We start from the raw sequence: 25,539 nt of genomic DNA on the forward strand, positions 1-25,539 counted from the left end.
GCTTGATCTCTTTTCAAGTCAGATACTCAGTCGTCCACAGTACATCAGATACGCAATAAGTTAAAGGATATTCTGTTACAGAGCACGAGTGAATGAGAGGTAAGTAATATAAATCACTAAATTATTGAAGCCGCAACATTTTATTGTTTTTTCTTAATAATAAAAGGCATTTATAGCGCACAAATTTTGTAACAATTGCGGATATAGTGAGGCACGAATGTTTTCGAGTTGTACGCTTAAAGTGAAGACTATTCTTTCTTTTTAGAACGCTTTCCGCAAAAGTAAAATAAAGCACTTCCCACTATAATAGTGGTGTTTCTTCCAAGTTAGTTTTCTGCTCACTGATAATTAACACTAGTCCAATAATTATTTGTATTCACATCATCGGATGGTTGTAACAAGTTTTGTTCGTTAATGCTTCTGACTGAATTTTAATATTTTGTAAACTTCAAGACAGCTCCTCTGTGATAGCCCGTGAAGATTATGCCTCCCTAAACGACAAACATTTACTGGGGCGGATCCAGGGGGTGAGGGTGGGGGGGAGGGGATTGTGGATTGGGTGGCTAGCCAACACCATGATCCACCAGTGAAATAGAAATAACACATTAAAATATAAAAAAAAAAATGTTTGACTAAAAAAACTAAGATAAAAATAAAATATTTGCTAACATCCACACCCTCACCCATAAAAAAACGTGTGGCTAAAAAATGCTAAACACAGTTTTTGTTAACAGCTGTCCCTTTTGAAAAATTCTGGATCCGCCTCTGATTAAATACTTAATGTTAATATTTATGAGAGGTTGTGAAATGTAAAACCCCATTCCTCTAATGTGTAATATTTTCTAAGACGTAGAAAATTAACAACCAGTAACGTTTGTACATGTTTAAAGTATCTGTTACACATTTTATGTCTCCAACTAAGGGTCCATGAGAGTAATTTGAGTTTTGGTGGAACATTTTGTTGTACTGCTGGGTATAGGTTAGTTTGAGTTGATGCCAAGACGTTTTGTATATGTTCAATATTCTGAGTTCATTCAAGTTACCATTTTTTGAAAAAAAAAAAAACCTGCGAACAGAAGGCGATTGATTTCCGTCGCACGAAACTAGTAATGACTTTACCTTACTACGTATACAGGAATATTACAAAGCATTTTAACAACGGGAGCAAAATCTACGTATGAATTGCGTGTTTTACCGTAAGCAGGAGTAGATAAAATGAAATGCTTGATGATTACTTCTTGTCTTAAATATGACGAATTAATGTTCCAAATACTAACAGGATTAGGTTTTCTTATCAAGTGCCCCAAGCCCAAAACCAAGGTAACCACTTTTGCCCATCACTAAGGGCACAGACGATTCTGTGGACCAATCAAAACGCAAAGCAAAATTACATAGCCGACAAGAAGCGCGAGAAGAAGTGTTTGAGCGACACAAAGCTTCTTATTCAATTGGTTTTAGATGTACTTCTGATTGGAGTGAGAAATTGACGCTAGATTTTCAAACCAATTACTAAGGGCATCGTTCCGGAATGAAGTTCGTTCTGCATTCACATGTCAGAGTCGCGCTGCTTAACATAAGGCGTTTTCACGTGCGTGGCTTTCGCGCGAGATCTAAAACAAAGATGGCGCAGGTTTCACGCAAACATACTATTGTGCCCATTTATGGCCACATTTGCAATTTAAACGAGCAATTTGGGGCTGCTTCTTTGGGCTAAACAGGAAATGCTATTACGTTATTTTAGCTCTGATTTCAAATTGTGGCCTTCGTTTGCAGTTTCAAAATATGCGCGGTTTCATCTCGGAACGAAAATCGTTTTGTATTTACATAATACCAGAATGAAATGTCATTCAAGAACGAAAGTTTTATTCCGGAATAAAAACCGGAATGAACTGATTTCAGAATGACTTAACTTTCGTCTCGGTATCATGTAAACAGATACAGAGAAATGAATTGAATGGGGATGAAATGAACTCGTTACGGAATGAAAGTCATTCCGGGATCATGTAAACAGGCCCCAGGTGTAGTTAAGCAAAACCATGGCAAGAACGAATTTCAATGAAAAACGCTCTATGCATGTAGCTATCTATTTCAAAGAAAGCGAAGCGAGAACAATCCAATGAAAAAAGAAAAACATTTTATTACTCATAGACTAGACTGATATGTATATGATTTTCACATTTTACTTATTCGTTATAAGAAATGCAAATACAAGCTTATTCTAATATCCTTTTATTCTTATTTTATATCCCATACAAGTTTTTTTTTTTTTTTATCTAAGGATTGATTATTTAAAAACTAGTTTCGTGGAGACATTTCTGGTTTCTTTTCATTCCGTGAGATATTCTTGCAAATCTGTTGAGATGAAAAAGAAAAACAAATACCCAGTCATTGGCGTATAACAACCCCGCGTATATAACAACCCCATGACCTTAACAAAGCATCGATGACGGAGAAGAATATTTTCCGTAGTCAAATCGTGAATGAAAAAATCGAAAGGAAACTTTTTCCATCCTAAAGTGTTTCTATATTGCTGGGAGCGACTTAAAGATTGGGAAAATAAGTACCGAACGCGCCATGCCTTGTATTTGTTTATTAATTTTACGTATTACACGCTTTCTTGAGGTAGCTTTGGTGTGATTATTTACTGAGAAAAGAAAGTAGTTTGAATAGTAAAGATTGGTTCAAAAATTAATTAATTTGATCGTAAAGGAAACTTAAAAAAACCTTGTTTTCGCCGTGCTTACCTTGATTCAAAACAAGTCAATATCAATTTTTAACCGCGTCTGAAAAATCTTCCGCGACGTGATCTACCGCGACGGAAGCGGCGAACAATTCGGCGAGCCCCGCGGAATACACGACGAACGCGAATGAAGGGCAGTATTGGAATGGCTGGATCAGATGACTTCTTTAATGGATTGGACAAAGAGCTTTCTCCCTCGTCTTCCTCGTCATCGTCTGCGTCTTCATCGTCATCATTTTCGTCTTCTTCAGGACCATCTAGTTCTTCTTCATCGAAATCCTCATCGCTATCGTCCAACTTAGGATTGCTGATCAAGAAACAAAAAGAAAGAAAGAAATGACGGGTTTTTTTAGACAATTTTCTTAAACCGGTTTGGTGCTCACCTACATCGATAAATTTGAATGTACGGTTTGACATAATTTGCAAAAAGACACTATTAGTCGTTGTAAACTAGCCAGGACCAAATTTAAAAAAGTATAAGTGTTTTAATACAAAAGATTAACTGACATAAAAAAAAAAAACAGTATGGCAATGCTTCTGTGTCGAGCATCCTTTTTTCGTGGATACGAGCACTGGACAAAAAACTTAAACAATTTGAGATAAAAGGCCATAGCTACTACTTGTCAATTGATATGTGAATGAAAATAAAGCGAATTGCAAGGCTAGTACTAGTCTTTTATCCGTTTGGAATCACTGTAGTCAAAACTTATTAGCTCATTATGATTTGTTGCAATAAAATTATGGGCTATTTCCCTGTCAAATCTCGTTCTGAATAAACGGAGCCCTATTTTAAACAGAAGTAAACAGATGCCTTTTCAGAAATATGTGCCTTCTTTCTCTTTCGTTCCTCTTTACATAGCTAGAATTTCACGTTTTCCTTACCTCTGAGATATGTCGTTTCCAATTTGCTTCAGTTCAGCTTCGTAGGCATTAGCTTCGTCTTCAGTGAATGGCAATGCCAAACCTATGGCAAACACACAGCCAACAAGAGCTACAAAAATCAATCCTTTCATCGTGGAGACTTATTGCTTGTAACTAACGAATTAAACTAAATGTCGCATTTTTATACCTTTGGAAAAATGAGCACTCGGATATGCCTTGCCGAAAATAAAGCAAAAAAGTAATGATATTGACAAGTCATGTCAATACTACTCGCTTGAAGAACTAAGTTTAGTTATAAATAATTTTCTAGTACAAATTTAATTTTGATTGTAGAAATAACTTCATGTAATTTAAATAGAACTATATATTGATATTGAAAACCACCATCTATATAAGGCGTGGTCTTCGGTCAGCCCTGAACCTTTGAATAGTTTCCCGTTCGTCACTTTCATTGCACAACCAATATGAACTGGTCAACTCATGCCCTTTATCCATTGATATTGTTTAACATTAAATTGTAAATGGTTTAGGAGTGCTACTTGGAATTTAAAGGGCTTTTGCCCTTTTTAAACGAGATATTTAAATTATTATTATATTATCAAATTTTTGGAATACTGTCTTTAATATTGAGACATTAACATCTTTTATTTTGAACAAGGATTGAGTTTTAGTTACTATCATCTTTAATCGGGTTTAGAAGAAACAAATTTAAGTTAAACTTATAGTGCCAACACCATTTCGAAAATTGGACTCCTACGTTAGGGATCTCAACGACTTGTAATCTTGATAAAGTACTTATATTTATAAAACATGGTAAATATTTTTTCCTGTAACATGGCAACATTAGAAATTCCTGTAATACCTAACCTATATCTTAGTACCCATAAGTAGACCCTTGTAGAAAGTACTCGAAAATGTTTTGAAGTTTTGAAACAAAAATAACAACAAGAATAATACTTGACACTATCTTTATCTCGCCAGGTTCCCGTCAATAAATTACTTCAGACCACCTTAACGAAAGTATTACGTCAAATTGCGCCTTTCGCTGTCTCCTCCTTAGAGGAAGAACAAAAAGTGATTCAGAACTCACCATTTACACGTTTTGCAAGTAGGAGAGTTTGGTTTATTATATCTGCACCAAATATCGTCATAAGTTAACCATGGTTTGTTTCTATGTAAATATCTCTTGCTTATATTTTTAACTTTGTCGTTTTGAAACGCTAGGCAATTTGTGAGAAGTGACAAAGATGTACGCTGTTTTTCACCAAAACTTTTACTTTGATTAAAACTCCCACTATATCCTACAGTTCCTTAGGCAAAAGGAACTCAATTTTAATTTGGCAAAGGCTATCGTTGTAAATAATAATTGTGAAGTTTTACACAATTTACATGTCATTGCGGCAAGTGGTAGATGGGCAAAACACTACTACCGCAGTTTCATAAGAAGAACAACGACGCATAATATCAAATGGCAAATTTCTCTGTTTAAAAGATCTTATAAGTACCAACAATTTTAAGCAATTTAACGCGAATTGAAATTACAATCCAGTACTTTTTTATTTAAAAGATGGGCTTATAAACCCCCAAACGATGCTGAAAGATTAGAAAAGTTGAAAAACAACCAAACAGATATAAAAATAATAATAATAGTATACTTAATATCAAGGGCGCATATTGTTTCCCAAATGGGTGTTTTGAATTTTTAAATAACATATATTTTTTACATGGTCGGTGAAGCAACCTTGAAAACATGTTACAATTTTTTTTTAACAAATTCAGACCGAGATTTTTTGTCACAAAACACTGTTGTGGGAACAAGAATTAAAGAGCAGTCAACTTCTGATTGGTGAATAATGTACCCATCTTATTATTCAAATATACATTTGGATACGTAGGAATTCAACCCTACAGCATGGTGTTTGATTACAAGTTGTATGTTGAAGCTCTGCTAAATTGGTAGCAATTAAACAAGACGAATGACTTGTAATCCTTAATTCTCTAAGTGTTGTGTGATCCTTGCAATTTTCCATCCAACACGGACCTTCCTCCTTGAAGGTGGTGTTTCAAACAAAGTCACCTTTTCTGCGAGTCCTTTAATTGTTTTTAAACCAGGGGCCATGTCCCAAGTCATAACAAACTACCAAAATATATGAAGCCTCCTGTTTTGAGACGTTTCGTTTTTAGCTCCTTTACCTTAACTTCGAACGTCCTATATTTTCCCGACCAGTCTCAACTTGTATTGGCGAAGAGCCTGCTCCTATCTAAAACCCTTCCCTTTATTAAAGAGGTGCAAACTGACCTCCTAACGTACTTAGAGATGTCTTATCTCTCATTACCGGATAAGGCGATGAAATCAAATCAATACAACAAAATATCTTAATTTATGACTACCGAAAATAAATTCTCGAATTTTCTCGAAATGAAATCCTTGAATTAATGTTTAGGTGCAACAGCTCTCTCCATGGGCCTTTTTAGATATACCGCTTAAGGAACAATTATGACGAGTATAGGAATAATTTTTTTTTGTTTTGGGTGGGAAATTTCAACCGGATTTTGTATGTTGTTAAATGGTCATATAGTTTTAACAATTCTACTATTTTGCTTTATTCGCTTTTTTTATATCAGAGTGCATGGTACTATTTTTTAGGGGCGATTTATTGTCCTCTAGGAATTAGAGGCAAAAGCAGTGGAGTAGAATCACTGACGACTAAGAAATCCGAAACGAAACTCCAAACAAACTCCCACGCCATCCCCACTTCAACGAACTTAAGGGCGATCATTTGAGGTGATCTATCGAGTCCCATTACCATTTTCTTTATATTAACTTTAAATATGAGTACCTGGAATCGCCCATCTGATAATGTTCCAAAGATCACGTTATATTGCTCAATTGCCAAGTTAAATTTAGCGCTAAACAAGGACGCCGACTTCATGAATATTGGCCCAGTTTTAATAACTATGAAATAACAAATCTAACATGAGTTAATTACTTATATTGAAAATATTATTACTAAAATTAATACACGTGGGTGACGCTCGACCCAACACATTTGGCAATAAACAGTTCCCCTTACGTCACTCGCGTGTGCTTTAATCACGTTGTTGGTATGTTTCTATGTGATTTTGAAAACATTTTTTTTTTTGTAATGTTAAAAACAACATTTGATTGGATACGGACGGTTGCCTTGTGATCCAGAGGATTTAGTGGTGACATAAACATTTTCTTATGAAAAACCTTTTGTTTTATTAAACTAAACGGGTTGTTTTATTTTGAAAGACTAATGATGATGAACTTCTAACTTGCTCGACATTATGTTTTGATAGTTTTTTTGATTTAATAACAAGAAATTTATTCATGTTAATTTCTGTTCGGCTTACATTTAAGCTCCTTTATATCTTTACAAAATAAATTCGTTCGTGCCATTGGTATTACACCTTTGATAAAACAAGCAGTTTCCATTACGACATTTGAATTGTTCTACCTACACTGTCGTTCACTTATTCACATTATTAATAAATCTAATTCACAATGTTGCTATGTTGTAAGTATGTATTTATGTGTTGTTCATTTTATCGGCTAATACAGTGTAAAAAAACATAAAATAAATTCGGAAACAACACTCTTTTTTGGTGAGAAAATCACTCTTTAAATGTCAAAATCAAGATTTCCTCTGCTAGTGTCAAGAAGGAAAATTACACGGTTTATTAAAAAAAAAAATGATTTTCAAAAGCTTCAACATTGCTCAGTCAATGGAGACAATGCTACAAATAATGAAAAGTTATTTCTATGATCTTTAATCCATTCTTCTCTTGTGCAGCAACGCATCTACAATCTAGTTTCATCGGCCACTTCAACTATAGCTACCGGCAACTTACAGCTTGCCTACTCATTTATAAACAAGAGGAGAAGTAATCGCCAACGAAAAAAGGTTTTGGAGAAACCTTATCTTTAAAGAAAACTGCGTATCCTAGACTTTACAGAGAGACCAAAGCATGACGTTCATTCGCAAGACAGGCAACATTCCAAAAATCAAAACAATACAAATCCCCTAAAGAGTTAACAAAATTATAGTTGTCGAACATTTCCCCATGTACATGTAGCTCAGTATGTCTGTTTGGTTAGACTCCAAACTTCCAATTCAAATGGTTATTACTCAATTAAACAGGAACACTTGTGGATGCAAGTGTTCCACAAAATAAATTATCGATACAAATAATTATCAAGTTATCTGGTAAGTCAAATGGCACAGTACAAGCTTTCCAAGTTTAGTGAGTTAAATGGATTTTCATAAACTTTCATTTGTTGGTTAAGGAACATTGGATGCAAATTTCCAGGTTTATATCTCGCGCGCCCATGTGAATTTTAAACTCTGCTGAAGAGAACAAAAATCCTAATGAGGCAAAAATAAACAATCAAAGGAAGGCTGTTGTGATAAAGAGACGACGAGAAGATTAAGACTCAAAAGTGAAAAATTAAAAAAATTAAAATTAAATCGCCAATTTCATTGGGAGACGTGGTGGCCTAAAGGTTAACAAACAATATCATAGTTTAAAGCACAAACTGTAATTATAAAATGAGTTTCAGGAAAGAACGGAAAAGATTGGCAAGCGACATGGGAAGGGGGAAAGGTTTCTCCATAACCTTTGCTCCAACGTGGAGTAAATAGACCTAGGAAACGTAATAAAGAACAACTTTGGCTCTGTTTCTTAAACAAAAAAGCTATCTCGTTCACCTTTCTTCAGCTTCACCAGTCTACAACTATGACATCCAAAGATGATATGGTTAGAAGTTAAGAACTACACAATTTCAAGTCAAACGCTGCATTTTGAATATAAAGCTAATCTAGACGCCGTGGGAAGAAAAGCGCGAAGAATTCAAATTCATTAATTAAGTCGTGAACGAATGCTTGGTATTTAATAACGATGGTGTATTCACATTGTCATTTATAATCAGGTTTACAGGTTTTCGGTAGAAATCGAAGGAACGCTCGCCTTTTTTTTTTTAATTTTTAAAAAAGAAAATCTCCATTATTTTTCCTGCGGCGATAAGTGAACGATATATCTCACTCAAAATTCAAAAACCTCTCCCAAGCTGGTGAACAATAATATCGTGAACTCGTCGCGTTGTGCTTGCCTCACCAGATGTTAGGAAAACGCGCCGTTCAGGAACCAATCAGATAGCAGATCCATCTATTTGTTTTTCTTCTTTTTTCTTTCGATGCCAATATTTTTATATTGTGCTAACTAGAAGCGGAAAATAAAATTGTTAAAATAAAATCACGAAAGCGTTTTATCGATCACTTTAAACGGATACATGGGCTAATCTTTAGTCGAACAAGGTTATCCATCAAATATTAGTTTTGTAGAACCATTTTACTGCCACGACATAATTTCTCTTAGTTTGGTCAAGTCTTATTTATTTTTGGATGTATATATTGTATCGAAAGCTATACGTAAATAAACTTCATTCTTAGAGGAAATATTCATCTCAGGAAGAAAGCCTTTTCATATTTGACCGACCCACGGAAACCTCTCAACCAATATTTCTTTGAACACAAAGTGAATCGATAAGCTGCTAAGACTGATTGTTACAATAAATTAAATTAAGTACGCACTGATGTAAACTTTTTTTTATGTTATTATTTAATTAATCCTTATTATTTAATAAAATGAAGAACCAAATGTAGACTATTGATTCGATTAATGTGAGGAAATAAATTGAATTCATCGTCACTAAGGAAACATATTGAGCACGTATTTTAAAAGTGGTTATTCTAGTATTGATGGTTATATTTGGAAAGACAAGGAAAACAAGTGTGTTAAATAGAAACAGGGAGTACTTGTGTAGATAAACTTAGGTTATTTGGCCAATAACATCAACATAACCTTGCAATATCGTTATTAATCGGGCGTGGTCGATTTATAGTTTACCCTTTGGTCGTCCTAGAGCATAGTCTCCTGTCGGCCAAAAAGACGGGGATAGCTTGGGGTTGCTACAAAACCGCTACGGGTGACGCATACCGCAATGGTTTTCATTTTAGTTTTGACAGGAAATCGTTGCAGGCACACTTGGTCGACTTTTGGGTTAATGTGTAATCAGGTTGTGTTTTTTTGCTTCGGCGGAAGGACAGAGAAAAAAGCTTACGGGGCAAAGTACAGTATGGGGCCCAGTTCTCGGCCACTTTTGACGTAAACTTGTATTTCTTACCTCTGAAGAAACGCAGGAACTTGAAATTTCTCCCAGAGCTAGCTACATTATTCAGCTTTTTGGTGTAAAGCTATCGACCGGTCAAAAATTAATTTGGCTGAGCAATAATAAAAATAAAAGCTCCATTTGTGGGCCCAGTTCTCGGCCACCTTGGCCCAGTTCTCGGCCACTAAAAAGCTTGTGCGTAATTATCTGTAATTACTAAAACCACTCTGTAAACCTATTTATGTTATATCGATCCCAAATTATTTTTATGAGGCTTTGTTTTACTTTAGAAAAGAAGGATTTTAACGCGCCTAGTTGCCTATGTGCAGGTTCTGGCAAAACCGCATTGTGTGACCCGTGCATTTAGATGGTTTATTTTGCAGTGAAAAGGTCTTGAAAGATTTAGGTGTTGTAGAAATAATAGACAAGACTTGAGTCAGCTCAAAACTTAGAGATAAGATTGAACTTTATTTTTAATACATTTATTTCTTTCATTCTGGCAGCAGCAGATGAAATTATATTAAAAACCAAGCGCTAAGCTGTGATAGCGAGCAGGGTGGCCGAGAACTGGCAAATACGCAAACGTCGCAAGAAAAAATTTCGAAGTAAATTAAGACCAAAAAATACAACGGTTCAACGAAAAGTTAACTAAAGCAGAAAGCTGAATTATTCTATATTTCACATGCCAAAAATTAGCTCGTATGGTGGGGGCTTTTGGATAAAATACGAATTTAACTACATCCATGAATTTTAAGGAGCCGTAAACAAACAAATTTTTCGGGAATGCAAATTCACCTACCTCCGCGTAAACTCGACGTGTGAGCTTTCTATATCGAATGGAACGATCAAACTCAAGATACTTAAAGCACATGAATCAGTCTATCGTTTGAAGGAAATACCTTTTTCTTTTAATTCAACTGGAGTGTGAAAAAACGCGTTAAACACAAAGTGGCCGAGAACTGGACCCGGCCGAGAACTGGGCCCCATACTGTACTGATATTCACCATTGTGAAATTGCACTTACTTTGACAAGTTAAAGTTATTTTTGTAAATGAAAAAGGTAACGTCATTGATATCACGCAGTGTTTTTTTTAGCAAACTAGATGGTTTGCTGGTTTCTGACTATGAATGGGGGTGTGATCTTGCGGTATATTTTTTGAGCCTGACTCCGCCGTAAAACTTTTTTTTTATTTAGCAAGAACTGTGTCGATTTTCATTTCTGAACAATTGGTCGTCAAGTCGTTTGTCACAAAGAGTAGAATGTTTGTACAGCATGTTTTGGAATTATTTTAGATTTGGTTAGTAAGACGCTTCTGAAGACCTGAGCAAAACATTGGGAATGTACAGTATTAATAGGAACTTGAATGGAATTTTTCACAAGTTGGATAAAGGTATCAACTGAAAAAAATGGACTTCAAAATGAGAACTTGGATTTTGTTGTAATTAAATTTTATCGCGGATTGGATGCATAATATCACGGCTTTGAAAGTCTTCAAATAATTAGAAAGGTTCCTTTCTTCCTTTTGATCTTATTGTTATTTTCATGTATTGATTATTCGAAAGTGGTTTTCGTTGATACGAAAAAAAAACGGGTTTTCACTGAATTGCTTGAAGTATTTTTAGACGTGATAATATTGGCTTAATCAAATTACATTGTGCACGAAATATTTGTTATTCTTTTGTCTTGAAACTTTGAGGAAATTGAAATTTTTGTTTGACAGTAGTGTATGAAAGGCATTTTTTTAGAACTGAATAAAAAATAAGAAACATTGATAAAGGTTATTTCAAAGATTTATTTTGCCTGATTTTGAAGGGTTTCAGGAGTTTTAAAGAGTGCTGGTAAACGGCTGTATGTTGTTTGTGATTACGGATCTTATTTAGTTTCGAACGCTCTAATTTTTGAAAGGTCAAAACAGGTTAAAACCGGGCGGTTTTATGAGTTTTTTGGGTAGAAAGGTACGGTGGTGGTCAAAAAAAAAAATGTTTAGAAAGGAATGACTGTAGTAGCACGTAAGTCGGAGGTTTGCGTGAGTCACGGGGTATAGTATGCGTGAGCTGGATTTCCGGCGTCATAACGGCATGTTTTGTTTACTGAAAGATACACTCGACGTTTAGTTAGCTTAGTCGGCTTGGGAAACTATTTTAAAAATGAATGTTGTAATAGTTAATTAATAGTAATCTAGAATTAACCCACTCTCGATTGGAGTCTGTTCTGGATTCGCGCTACCTTTTCGCCGCGAAGGAATTTTGTAAAATTTCGCTAGTGGAAAGAGGTACTGTAAGAACAGTATCAATAACTCAAAAGGAGGAACTTCTTTGTAGCTCTGAATTAAGACGTATGATAAAATTTTAGAATAAGAAACTTTCGATATATGGTTTTCATATTGTTTTTGTCAATTTCCTTTTGTGGCAGATTTTTTGAGAATCAGCTTTTCTTTCGTGTGATGACAGACACAGGACAGAACGAGAGGTGGATGAGAAAGATGCCGAAGATGAATAGGCACCGAAAAACCGCAAGAACCGTCAAGGACTTATCTTTAGAGGGCGGGGAGTTTTGGCATACTGTATTTCGAGGACTGGACTGGACTAGTAAAACGCGGACTAGTAAAACGCGGACTAGTAAAACGCGGACTCAGGTAAAACGCGGACTTGAAAAAGGCGGACTAGTAAAACGCGGACTAGTAAAACGCGGACTTGTAAAACGCGGACTAGTAAAACGCGGACTTGTAAAACGCGGACTTGTAAAACGTGGGCTTGTTAAGCACGGACTTGTAGAACGCGGACTTGTAAAACAAGCGCTTGTAAATCGGATAAAACTAAACGGTTTAGCGAGCGAAACAATTTGTGTTTGAAGCTTTTGTGTGTTTCTTCGACGGCATATTTCTAGCTTTTTTGAGCACTCTATGGTCTGTTTTAGCGTGGAGATGTTTTTGCAGTATAGCACATGTTCGTTCTGCAAACCCCTACTAAAACAACGGGATTGATGCTATGAGTTGTGTGCATATGTTTCTTTCTTTCCACTACTTGACGTCTGTTGAATGCAGTCGTTTGTATTGCTCGCACGAGGTATAACGGGGCCCGTCCAGAAATCAACAGTCAATGGTAAATAAAGGTGACGGGCCTACACGATTCCTACGTTCGGGACATTAGAATATTTGCCGTTAAATGTTTAAATTCGGTCTTTCGACCTTATTTGCTTCTGACTTCTTTCTGAGGGTACTGTTTTAATTTTGGGGCAGTATGTGGTAAATAAAGGTGACGGGCCTACACGACTCCTACGTTCGTGACATTAGAACATTTGCCGTTATATGTTCAAATTCGGTCTTTCGACCTTATCTGCTTCTGACTTGTTTCTGAGGTTACTGTTTTTTTGAGACATTATGTATTGAAGAGAGCCGTAAGATGATTGTGGCCAAGGAAGTGTCTAGAGGCGTTTTACAAGTCCGCGTTTTACAAGTCCGCGTTTTACTAGTCCGCGTTTTACTAGTCCAGTCCAGTCCAGTCCAGTCCACAAAATACAGTATGCCGGGGAGTTTTAGTATAAACAAAAACGTCTGCAAGTCCCAAAACACGAAGTCTTTCTATGCAGGCTGAATTCTTTTTTGGTTAAACCGGCGGTCATGTAGGTCTACAGAGATGCATATGAAAATTCGTAGCTGAGCAGCAATTAGTGAGAGGTATTTCAGGGATCTCTCGGAATTTTTGGCGCGTGGGATCAGCGATTAGAATCTGAGACGCCCATGGTGGGGGATGGAGGTAGGGGATGAATCGGGCCTAAAAAGAGTCACGTTTGATAACAATTAAGAGGTGGGGGGCGGGAGATAGAGACGAGGTCTGGGACCGAATAGTCATGTTCCGACAACTTGTGCCCAGAACAGGTGGTTTATTTTGCGGGCGCGTGAAGCGCGATACAGCGAACGCGAAGTGCGAGGGCGAGCGTGAAGCGCGGAAAACTTGCAATGCGATCAAGTTACGATTTCATAAAGCCTTCATCAATTGCTATTACAGTAATGGTATGAAACAAATGTTCAATCATTCATCAACAAGTTGTGATCATTTTCTTGACAATAGTAGTTCCCCGGTAAACAGTTGTAGTACTGTCCCATCAAAGTGCAATGGCTGGAAAATACCGAAAAGCACACGACCTTCAGGTGAAACCGCACCTTACAGTATTACCAATACACTGCACTTTGCTAAGTCTTAAAACTTTACATTTTCTAGTCGTCTACTTCAATCGTTTATTTGTATTGTGTGAATAATACATTTATAAATTGAAACCATCATGTCATTAAGTAATAATGCAATCTCGACAACGTTCTAGATATTATATTATGCACACTAATACAGCTCATGCAAGCCCTGTGACTTACACAAACACAGTCGGACTGAGTGCTACTTAAGTAACTGCTTCGTGGTTTCTGCTGTACTAAACCCTGCCTTTCAAGGCAAAGCGCCCGATTTTAAGCTTCTCAAGCTTCTCAATGTTCTTGTTCATTTTAGCCTCGTGTCAATATGGTGCACCCGATTATCTCTCATCCAAAGGTATAAAACGCATCTTTTGGAGTGCTCACCAGCCAGAAACGAAGAAGACTTCACGATGAACAAACTGTTTCTCTTAGCATTAGTTGGCTTTGTGCTGGCCATAGGCTTGGCCCTTCCTTTCAATGAGGATGGAGATCAAACAAGTAATGACTTAAAATCAGAAGACGCAGAGAGGTCTGTAAAAAACGTAACTAAGTTTAAATGATCTCTTATTAGGCTTCCATTAGTCAGAACTGGCCGGCCAGACCGGCATATTCGAGAAAAGAATTCCGTTGTTAGCCAAATCGGTTTAATGCTTAAATATCATACACTGTTGTGGTGGATTTGTGGGAGAATCTCGTGGAAAAAGCCCGTTTCACATTCATAACCACGGGACCGGCCTGTCAGCTCTTAGTAAAGGAAAGCACTCTTAGATTATCCATGGATGACCATAATTTTTAGGTGTGGCTTAACGGTAACTTTTCGAAGCTCTACATTGTTTCAACCGTACGAGCAAAGTCGCTGTATTAAATTTTTCTTTCGAAATACGTCTTACAATGCCCGTGCCTTCGCAAATAGTTTTTGTTAAAGACATAAAAATTGTTTTGGTCGTTTTCATTGTTTGTAGGGACTTGGACTGGGATCCTGAAGATGACGTCGATGAAAACGAAGATGAAGATTACGAGGATGATGACGATGATGACGATGACGAGGAAGACGAAAATGACGACAACGCTTTGTCCAATCCGCTAAAGAAGTCAGCAGATCCGTTTATACGGCGTTTCGTTCGTGGCCGTCGCATCTTCCGCCGGGTTCGTAGAGTCTTCCGCCGATTCCGTCGCCGTAGATCCCGACGTGGTGGACGAGGTGGTCGTGGCTAAAGAAGCAAAACTGGTCGATTGCAAATCTAGGTCAGAGCACATAGAAAAATCTGGCCCAGGGCTTTCTCTTCTTTTTCTTAGCTTCAGTTAAAGCATCTTTTACTGATGATCTAAAGGCATTGTTTGAATTAGCGATTGTCGAATTAAGGCGGAAAGAGCACAAAGAAAAAAATCTGAAATCATAATTAATGCCAAATGGATATGATAAATAACCATTATCGCTAGACCCAAGAGAGGTTTAACCCATGCACTTTCGTTGACAGAGCTTGACGTTTAGATTGCCTGAAACACATCAGAATGATAAGCGTGCATTTTTTTCATAAGTTACTCACTCATTCATTTTGCGTTGATGTTCTGTGACATTTCTTTTAATAACGTACTTTTTTAAACGCTCTGGGAACTGCATTTCATATTTCTTTGCGTTTCGAGTTTTACCACAAGACAGGTATTCAAAATATTACGTTTCTACCCAGAAAACCTGAGAAAGCAGATCTTTTTATCGTGCATCTGTTCATAAATTCATTAATATACTTATGAATGAGACAACATTTACCATAACATTACAAATCAATTAAGATAAAAATGGATAATTCAACAAAATACCAATAAATGCACTTTTACTATTGGCAACTAAAATTGATAATTTTTAATAGTTTAATACTTTCCAACACTCATCTTCAAAGAAAAAGTGCATGCAAAAGATTAAAAAATAGTAAGTTATCCACCACTAAAAGGATATATTATCATTGCTTAATTTATACATTTTTCCTCTACAGGCGTGCCCTCCATGAAGAAAACTGGAGACGCAAAAAAATCTGTCAATCTTAAGCAATGCTAACGTAATTTCATAACGTAATGTTAAGAAGCTGTAATAGATAACAAATGTAAAACTGTACTGAAAATCTGTCCAAATAAAACTGGAAAAGTGTATATTGGTTGTGTTATAATTACAAAATAAATACTTGTTTAGTAATATCGGTGATGTTTGTGCTCGGTGCTTTTTAAAAAAATTGAAAAAAACACTTTCTTTTTTATCAGTTTACAGCAAGGCGCCCAAATTTGTGACCACTTTTAATTTATTCACATTCTTTCGTGCAGATTTAATCCAATCAAAAGCCGTGGATAGCTTGCAGTTGACTTCTGATTGGATTAAATCTGCACGAAAGAATGTGAATAAACTAAAAGTGGTCACACATTTGGGCGCCTTGCTGTAAGTATACACTCAGCTTTGTTTATATTATTGAAAATCCCTGAATCCGATTGGTCCTCTTATTGTGTTCTACTCGCTAAAAAATTATAAGGTCGTCTACATACTTGCCCTCGCTTTTTCTGAGTGCTTTAGCTTGCACTCGAGTTATGGTGTACGCGGGAAGAGAGCACAAGAGAAGCGTTATGGTCGTTCGAGTCGCTCAACTGTACCTTCCCACGTGCACCATAACTCGACTATAATTGCGCAGCTAAAAGTATAAACCAATTGTTTTATAACATTGTCAGTGGAAATTTAAATCAAACCTCGCGCCAGAAGCTCGCGTGAGAAAACCTGTACCTGCTACGGAATGAAGTAATTGCGCTTGTGATAAGTTTCAATTCACGCCCTCAGGCTTGATCTCCGTTTAAGCCAGATACTCTACCGTCCATATATGCATAGTACATCAAAAACGCAATATGTGTAAGAACGTTCTGTTACGGAACAAGAGTGACAAAGAGGTTACTAATATAAATAACTAATTGCCATTGAATAGTGGCCATTCAAGTGTCGAGAGCCCAAGAAAGTAATTCCCTTTACCACTCCTTATCGCCAACAAACGGGTTCCCCCACAATCAGTAGTTTTTTCCAAATGCTTATTCAGTTCTGTTCGTTTTATTTTTGTGGGATCGTTTTTTTAATTTGGTGCCCCACGATTACATTATCGATTAATATGTTCAGATTTTCTATATTGTGTTAAGACTTAGATATAATTGAATCAATTAAAGCTGCCACGTGCGTGGCCATTTTTTTGCCAAATCATTTGTATTATTGAGTTCAAGACTTCTCAATCCTTCGTTGTATCCTATTCAAGCAAAGCTCGCGTCAAACGTCTTTTATCCAAGGAACTTGCATTGATATTAATACTTTTCTCAGCAACATGGTAACTTCAAACATTTCATTTGATACTGATCGAACATCCTAGTACCCATTAGGGACGGACCATTAGAAAAGTGACGGGGGGGGGGGGGGGGGGGTGGAAAAAAAAATCATGCAAGAGAAAATCCCAAGAAACAAAATTCGTGCAAAGAGGAAGGCAAGAAAAAAAAAATCATTCAGAAAGAAAAGTTCCAATTTAGCACTTAAAACACCCTTCATTTAACACTTGATGAGATCGACTTTTCGACAAAATATATCAGGAAAAATGCTGAAAATAGCATTTTCGAGCCTTGAAATTTCAAAAATTTTCGGAGGAGGATGCCCACAAAAACCCTACAAATGCACGCGTCTCCAGCGCTCAACTTCTAGTTTTACTGAACTAAATTACATTCAGCCTGGCCTCCCTATAAGCAAAACTTTTCTTCCCATACGCAGATGTGAAGAAGAGGTCTTGCCTTCTGTTTGTTTTATAAAAACTTTGAGACCAACATTTGTAGGATATTCGATATAAATTGCTGTTGACAAGTGCATAGGGTGAAGAAAACAATCGGTGGTATAAAATCCCCAGTGGTATTCTTCAGTTGAAATTGAATAAGTTTCTTGACGTGGGCAGTTTTAGATGAGGGTGCTAATGGGGTTAACAGCTAACTGACAATTGGACAAAAAAATAGTAGTTAACTGATATTTGGCCAAAAAGTTAGTAGTTAACTGATAAATGAAACGTTTACAGTTAAGTGATATTCTATTAATTATACTGAATACGATTGCTGTTGTAAATAAAAGCAACACGTTTTTTCCTAACAGCAAAGCTATTTCGTGGCATTTACCTGCCCCGCTGCGTGACCTGGTGACATATTAACTGATATTTAAATTATGCGAAGGGTACCAGGGTCGTACCAGGCACATGTAGATCTCCGTAATGGCGTCCAGTGGGGCGTGGTCAAAGTTATTTTAAGTTTTTATCGAGATGATGACGAAGGATCGACATTGAAACGAAAACGGAGGTCGTGTACCGTTTGACATGGTAAAGCACAGTTCAAAGTTTGGACTCGGTGCATTTGACTTAAATTTGTTACATACAAACACTAAAATGGTGGTCGCATCATACTAATCAGTGCTTGACATACGCGCCCATTACAAGCCCACTGAATTAGGAAAGCCCAGGAATTAGGAAAGGTTTTATCAATGAGGCGCCTGAGACTGCTTGGAACAAATTCCTCTCAAACAAAACTTGATGAGAAAATCCGACCAAGAGAAAAGTCCTGGAAACAAGGATCTAAAAGATCAAGCACTTCCAATCACATTTCATCTAGAGAGGTTACCTAAAAAGCTATTCTAAAGAAGTCTGGTGGAAGTTAATTTTGAAAACAGGAAGTAGGTCTTTCAACCAAATCTTAAATCTCGCCTTTTGTAACGCGATGCTAACCAGCAGTACCAAACACAATCCAAATTTAGAGCAAATACTCGTAAAAAATTGGCATTTCATAGAACAGCAACCATTGCACAAGAAAATATTCAAAAAAACATTTCCTAATATTAACAAAAGGGGCAGGTCTCTCAAAGATACACTCGTAAAATCGAAACTATGAAAATGGCTAATACACGTGCGTGAGAGTCGTGCAGGCTGTTCTTTTTATTTTTTATCAGTGACGTGCTGATTATACAGTATTATTTTATTTTTACTATTATAATTCAGGTTATGACGCAATAATTTTTGCTGTAAGAATAGGAAAGTTTATAAATAACTAAAATTAGCAGTTAACTGACAATTGGCCAAAAAAATAGCAGTTAACTGACAATTGGCCTAAAAATTAGTAGTTAACTGACAATTGGGTACCCCCATTAACACCCTCTTAGATGTATTTCTGTCGATTTCAGAAGGCCCAAATTTAAAAATTTCCCGGAGGAGCATGCCCCCGGACCCCATAAGAAGGCTTGTGATCGTATCAACGCTTTTGGTGGGCTCTCTCAAGCCGCCACTTTTGCAAATGCTCCGACCGACCACACAATACTTATTGACCAGTGCCTAACGGAATAAATCAATGAATAACAACATTATGGGGAAAATATTCAATCTATTTAGCAAATGATCATCAAAGCAACATTTGTCAAAAGCATGGTATAAAGTAACAATACATGGTTTAAGGTGTAAAAAACTATTTCTCTCAAAAAAACCCAAATATTTGTCTAAAAAAGAATTCGAGCAGAGGGTTATACCCGCAAAAAAATTCTTTCAGAAGCAATACAAAGCAATGGGCGTAAAAAAAAATTCGTGCAAGCCGAAAATCCTAATGGTCCATCCCTTAGTGTACCCTTGTAGAAAGTGCCTGGAAATGTTTTTTGAATAAAAAAAACTAGTTATATACTAATATTTGGGTGTCTATAAGACAAGGGGCATTATTTACAAAATCAAGTCACAATAGCCTCCTCAAATATATCTTAGCGATAATTTGCATTACCGAAGACCTTCATGTTTTGCTCTTTAACTTCGAACGTCGGCATGACTCAACGAGTATTCATAAAGAACCTTTTTTCTATCTTAATCAGCGTCTTTGAAGTTTTAATCTTAAATTAAACTCGCCAAAACTACAAAGACACAATTATTAAAAGGACAAATTTTAATTCCTGTGCCTGTGCTTGCTGCAAGAACAAGTACAAGCATCACAATACAATGCGCTTCTGCTTTTGCTTGAGTCGCGCCGTTTTCACGAAGAAATAAGAGCTGTTATCCTAACGATTGTGATTGTGCTTATGATTGCGTCGCCAGTGAAAACCAGGCTTAACGAGTTGATATCAAAGAAAAATGAAACACATTTATTTTATAACTTTGAAAAGGAAACCTTGATGTTTAGGCACCAATAATAAGCTCTATCCATGAACATTGAGCCTATTTAGAATAAGAACCTGAGAAACTATTATAACGACAACAACTCTGAATCACAAATTTCATTTATAAGTTATTTTTTCTTTAGCAAGCCGTACTATCTGGTGACCTTGAGGGCACTAAATAATTAAACGAGTTTGCAGGCAATCGGCGCGAAGCGAAGAGTTCCAGTAACGAAAACTCCATACCATATCTTTCGCAATATTTAAAAATAATTAACTTTTCAACCAAATTAATTAGCTTTTCAACCAAATGTTAGTACTTATGAATAAAATGATAGTATGGGGGGCTCAATATTTATATAAGTATGTGGTGCTCATTAACTATAAAGTGGTGCTTAAAACGTTTTGGACTTTTAGGAGTGATTTACTTTATCATATGACTCAATAATAAAAGCAGTGAAATCTAAACAATGATCCACGACTAAGAGATCTGATCCAAAACACACTCCCATGGCATCCACTGTACCAATACAACAAACGTAAGGGCAATCACTTGAGGTGATTTCTTCCAGACTCTTAAGGAGAGATCAAGCCCTCATCCTTCTTTCTCGACTACTACTAAATAATTTCACCTTTTGCTGATAGAAAGCCCGTTGTGGTCTATATTATTTAGCGACCCTTTTTTCCTAATACCCCACTATTACAGACTCTCGAGGTCGCTATTACGGACACTAAACGACGACCCGAGCGTGTCCGCTATAACAAAAGTTGACTGTATATTGAAAAATGGTGAAATCACTGATTCGACTTTGCGTGAGATGTACACTGTCACGGGGATCTTAATGCTTTTCGGTAAACAGTACAAAAATTGGCGAATAGGTCTTCTCGTACATGAAATGCACCGAGTACATCGAGATGGAAATATAAAGTAAATTGTTGTTGAAGGAAAAATGTTGAAGGAAAAAGAGAGCCATAATAATTTTTAGGTAGTTTTCCATTCCACAAGGACAAAACTTGAAAAAATCAGCCTGACTTTTTCTAGTTGAGATCTAAAGTTCAAGATGGCATCACAATAATATCACTTGCATGTTTATATCTTCAGTACAGTTGCATGGTGATTTTTAACAAAATTGGACCACTTTTCGTAGTTTCCATATGTCTTTAGGGTCTTTAGTTTTTAAAGTGAAACTGGTGCTAGTTACAACAAAAAAGGATAACAAAAGAAGACGCTATGCGAAGGAGAATAAAACCTGCGAAAACAGTCCTCTGTTGATAAAGTTGACAAGTATAGATGTTTCTCATTATTTAGGTTTCTATGGTAACGATGAGTCGAATATAACTGCGCGTTTTTCATGAATATATCAGAGCAACGCGCGATTTGAATGATTTTTTTTTTCCTTTAGAGGATTGTAATAACACTCTATAAAGTAAAACAGAATCAGCATTTAAGCCTTACGTCTCTTTCTGTATTTTGTAATTTAAATACGACTTAAATTAGTAGTACACAAAACCACCTTTTCACTGTGATCTTTGTATAATTCTGAGTCATTAGCATTATTAGTGGCCTGACTTCCTTCCCTGCGAGAGGGTTGCTTCTGTTGTTAAACACGACTCGTACTGCCCCCCCCCCCCCCCCCCCAACCAAGAAAAAAAGGTTCTTTACTAAGATTCGTTTTGGAGTTGAGCTTCTGGGAGGAATATTGGAGAAATGGGGGCTTTTACTTAGTAAAATGGGTTATTTGCGTCCGTTTGTGGTTGGGCAAAAAATTGTTTTCGCCCCATATCTTAGTATCTCCGCCTGTGCTAGAGAGGTGCAGCATAACAATGAAAATTCTTCTAATATTTTCGTTATGGCTTGATCTCCCAACAAACAACAACACCAACCAAGGTAACCACTTTTGCCTATCACAAAAGACACAGATTATCCTGTGGACAAATCAAATCTTTTTTACATAGCCGACAGGAAAGGCGGGAAAACGGTTGTGAGGATTAGACTCACTTCTGATTGGATGAGAAATTGACCCTAGATTTTCAAACCAATCACAAAGCAGCGTTAAGCCAACCAAGGCAAACGCTAATTACAATGAAAATCTCCCTATGCATGTAGCTGAAAAATATATCGGTGCTATCTATTTTAAAGAAGGTTAAGTCAGAGCATACAATGAAAAAATAACATTTATTTAACGCCTTATTTTGTTACTCATAAACGAGGTTGACACAACAGGTTGATAAAAGAGATGCGGATACAAGCTTATTCTTATATCTTATTTATTCTTATTTTATATCCCATACAAGTTTTAATCCAAGTATTTACTTTTTAACAAAATAGTTCCGTGAAGTCATTTCTGGTATTTTTCATTCCGTCGTGAGATATTCTTTCAATTCTGTTGAGATGAAGAAGAAAAACAAATTCCTTTATCCTTTGTAAAGTAACATTGTTAGTCATATGTACTTAGATGTTTTATTATATATTTATTTTTTTTTTCGTGACAGCAATACACAGTAATTGATGTTTAATGACCCCGCCAGAATATTTTCCGTAGTCATATCACGATTAAAAAAAAAAATAAATAAATAAAAATAAATAAATAAAACTCGGGGACTTTATTCTGTCCTTAAGCGTTTCTTTATTTCTGAGAGTGACTTAAAATAAAACACTGAACACTTATTGACGGGGCAAAATAAATATTCAACGTGCCAACCAACAACGTCAAATACATTGTACTTGTTAATTAGTTTTATTTTTTTCTCGTTTTCTTTGAGGTAGCTTTAGTGATCGAGATTAATCGCTGAGAAAAGAAAATAATTTGTATAGTAAAGGCTGGTTCAAAAATTAATTAATTTGATCCAAAATAAGCGTATTAGAAAGGAAGGAAACTTAAAAGAATCCTTGTTTTAGCCGTGCTTACCTTGATTCAAAACAAGTCAATACCAATTTTTAACCGCGGCTTCTTCGTCTGAAAAATCTTCCACGACGGGATCTACCGCGACGGAAGCGGCGAACAATTCGGCGAGCCCCGCGGAATACACGACGAACGCGAATGAAGGGCAATATAGGAATGGCTGGATCGGATGACTTCCTTAATGGATTGGACAAAGAGCTTTCTTTCTCGTCCTCCTCATCGTCTGCATCTTCATCGTCATCATTTTCGTCTTCTTCAGGACCATCTAGTTCTTCTTCATCGAAATCCTCATCGCCATCAGCCAACTTAGGATTGCTGATTAAGAAATAAAGAAATGAATGAAGGGTTTGTTTAGAAAATGTTCTTAAACCGGTATGATGCCCACCTACATCAATAAATTTAAATGTACGGTTTGACATAATTTGCAAAAAGACACTATAAGTCGTGGTAAACTAGCCAGGAGCAAATAAGTGTTTAAATACAAAGGGTTAACAGACATAGCAAAAAAACAATGCTTATGTGTCGAACATTCCTTCTCGACAACAGTCAAAGTACTAAAACAGTGTGAAATAAAAGGCTAGTGCTTGTCAATTGATATGTGAATAAAAATAAAACAAGTGGTTTGTGATCACTGCAGTTAAAACTCATCAGTCATTGTGATTTGTTTCTGGGCTATTCCCATGTCAAATCTCGTTTTGAGTAAACTAACCCTATTTTAAACAGAAGTAAACAGAACAGTGGCTTTTTCAGAAATATGTGCCCTCGTTCTCTTTTCTTTCTCTTTACACAGCTAGAATTTCACATTTCCCTTACCTCTGAGATATGTCGTTTTCAATTTGTTTCAGTTCAGCTTCGTAGGCTTTTGCCTCGTCTTCAGTGAATGGCAATGCGAAGCCTATGGCAAGCACAAAGCCAACAAGAACTACGAGAGTCAGTCCTTTCATCGTGGAGACTTCTTGCTTCTAACTAACGAATTAAACTGAATGTCGCATTTATATACCTTTGGAAAATTGAGCATTCAGATATGCCAATGAAGCCAAAAAGTAAATATATTGACAATTGATGTCAAAATAACTCGCTTGAAGAACTAAGTTTAGTTATAAATAATTTTCTAGTTCAAATTTACTTTTTGATTGTAGAAATAACATCATTTAATTTAAATATAACTATATATTGATATCGAATACCACCATCTCTGTTGTTATATTAGACGTGGTTTCAACTTCGGTCAGCCCTGAACCTTTGAAAAGTTTCATTTTTGTCACTGTCGTCGCTCAACCCATATGAACTGGTCAAATCATGCACTTTATCCATTGATATCGTTTTACAATAATTTTCAAGTGGTTTAGGAGAGCTACTTGGAATCTAAAGGGCTTTTGCTCTTTTTTTAAATGAGATATTTAAAGTTTTGGAAAAATAAATTCGTTCTGAACAAGGATTGAGTTTTGTTACCGTCATCTTTAAACGGATTTAGATAAAATAAATTTAAGTTAAACTTATAGTGCCAACACCATTTCGAAAATTGGACTCCTACATCAGAGATCCCAACGACATTGTAATCTTGATAGAGTACTTATTTTTATAAAACATGGTAAATATTTTTTCCTGTAACATGGCAACATTAGAAAATCCTGTAATACCTATCCTATATCTTGCTACCCATAAGAAGACCCTTGTAGAAAGTACTCGAAAATGTTTTGATGTTTTGGAATAAAAATAATAACAAGAACAATAATTGACACTATCTTTATGTCGCCAGGTTCGGGTCAATAAATTACTTCAGACCACCTTAACGAAAGTATTACGTCAAATCGCGGCTTTCGCTGTCTCCTCCTTAGTAAGGAAGAAAAATAAGTGATTCAGAACTCACCAATTACACGTTTTGCAAGTAGGAGAGTTTGGTTTATTATATATGCACCACATATCGTCATAAGTTAACCATGGTTTGTTTCTATCTAAATCCCTCTTGGTTATATTTTTACCTTTGTCGTTTTAAAATGCAAGGCAATTTGTAACGAATGACAAAAATTTTAGCTTTTTTAATCAAAACTTTTACTTCCATTAAAACTCCCACTATATCCTACAATTCCTTAGGCAAAAGGAACTTAATTTTAATTTGGCAAAGGCTATCGTTGTAAATAATAATTATGAAGTTTTACACAATTTACATGTCATTGCGGCAAGTGGTAGATGGGCAAAACACTACTGCCGCAGTTTCATAAGAAGAACAGCGACGCATAATATCAAATGGCAAATTTCTCTGTTTAAAAGATCTTATAAGTACATGTACCAACAATTTTAAGCAATTTAACGCGAATTGAAATTACAATCCAGTACTTTTTTATTTAAAAGATGGGCTTATAAACCCCCAAACGATGCTGAAAGATTAGAAAAGTTGAAAAACAACCAAACAGATATAATAATAATAGTATACTTAATATCAAGGGCGCATATTGTTTCCCAAATGG

General features: G+C 36.1%; 3 protein-coding genes across 3 annotated transcripts; 1 reads left to right on the forward strand and 2 right to left on the reverse strand.

Annotated features, from left to right (window-relative positions):
- Window positions 1–2,117: 2,117 nt before the first annotated feature.
- LOC144661178 (uncharacterized) lies at window positions 2,118–4,277 on the reverse strand. The gene is made up of 3 exons (XM_078521882.1): window positions 3,623–4,277; window positions 2,745–3,047; window positions 2,118–2,352 (listed from the first exon to the last, which is right to left on the reverse strand). Exons 1-2 carry the CDS (start codon window positions 3,751–3,753, stop codon window positions 2,774–2,776), a joined length of 405 nt encoding a protein of 134 aa, XP_078378008.1. The 5' UTR covers window positions 3,754–4,277; the 3' UTR covers window positions 2,118–2,352; window positions 2,745–2,773.
- A 10,099-nt stretch (window positions 4,278–14,376) lies between these two features.
- LOC144660355 (uncharacterized) lies at window positions 14,377–16,145 on the forward strand. Its single transcript, XM_078520960.1, has 3 exons — window positions 14,377–14,531; window positions 14,965–15,247; window positions 15,994–16,145. The coding sequence occupies exons 1-2, from the start codon at window positions 14,413–14,415 to the stop codon at window positions 15,215–15,217; spliced, it is 372 nt and encodes a 123-aa protein (XP_078377086.1). The 5' UTR covers window positions 14,377–14,412; the 3' UTR covers window positions 15,218–15,247; window positions 15,994–16,145.
- Window positions 16,146–22,331: 6,186 nt separating this feature from the next.
- LOC144661445 (uncharacterized) lies at window positions 22,332–24,428 on the reverse strand. Its single transcript, XM_078522217.1, has 3 exons — window positions 23,885–24,428; window positions 23,078–23,386; window positions 22,332–22,552 (listed from the first exon to the last, which is right to left on the reverse strand). The coding sequence occupies exons 1-2, from the start codon at window positions 24,013–24,015 to the stop codon at window positions 23,107–23,109; spliced, it is 411 nt and encodes a 136-aa protein (XP_078378343.1). The 5' UTR covers window positions 24,016–24,428; the 3' UTR covers window positions 22,332–22,552; window positions 23,078–23,106.
- Window positions 24,429–25,539: the final 1,111 nt, after the last annotated feature.

Source organism: Oculina patagonica, chromosome 7 (genome assembly GCF_052425735.1).
Source record: "Oculina patagonica isolate OP01 chromosome 7, crgOcupat, whole genome shotgun sequence".
NCBI classification, from domain to species: Eukaryota; Metazoa; Cnidaria; class Anthozoa; order Scleractinia; family Oculinidae; genus Oculina; species Oculina patagonica.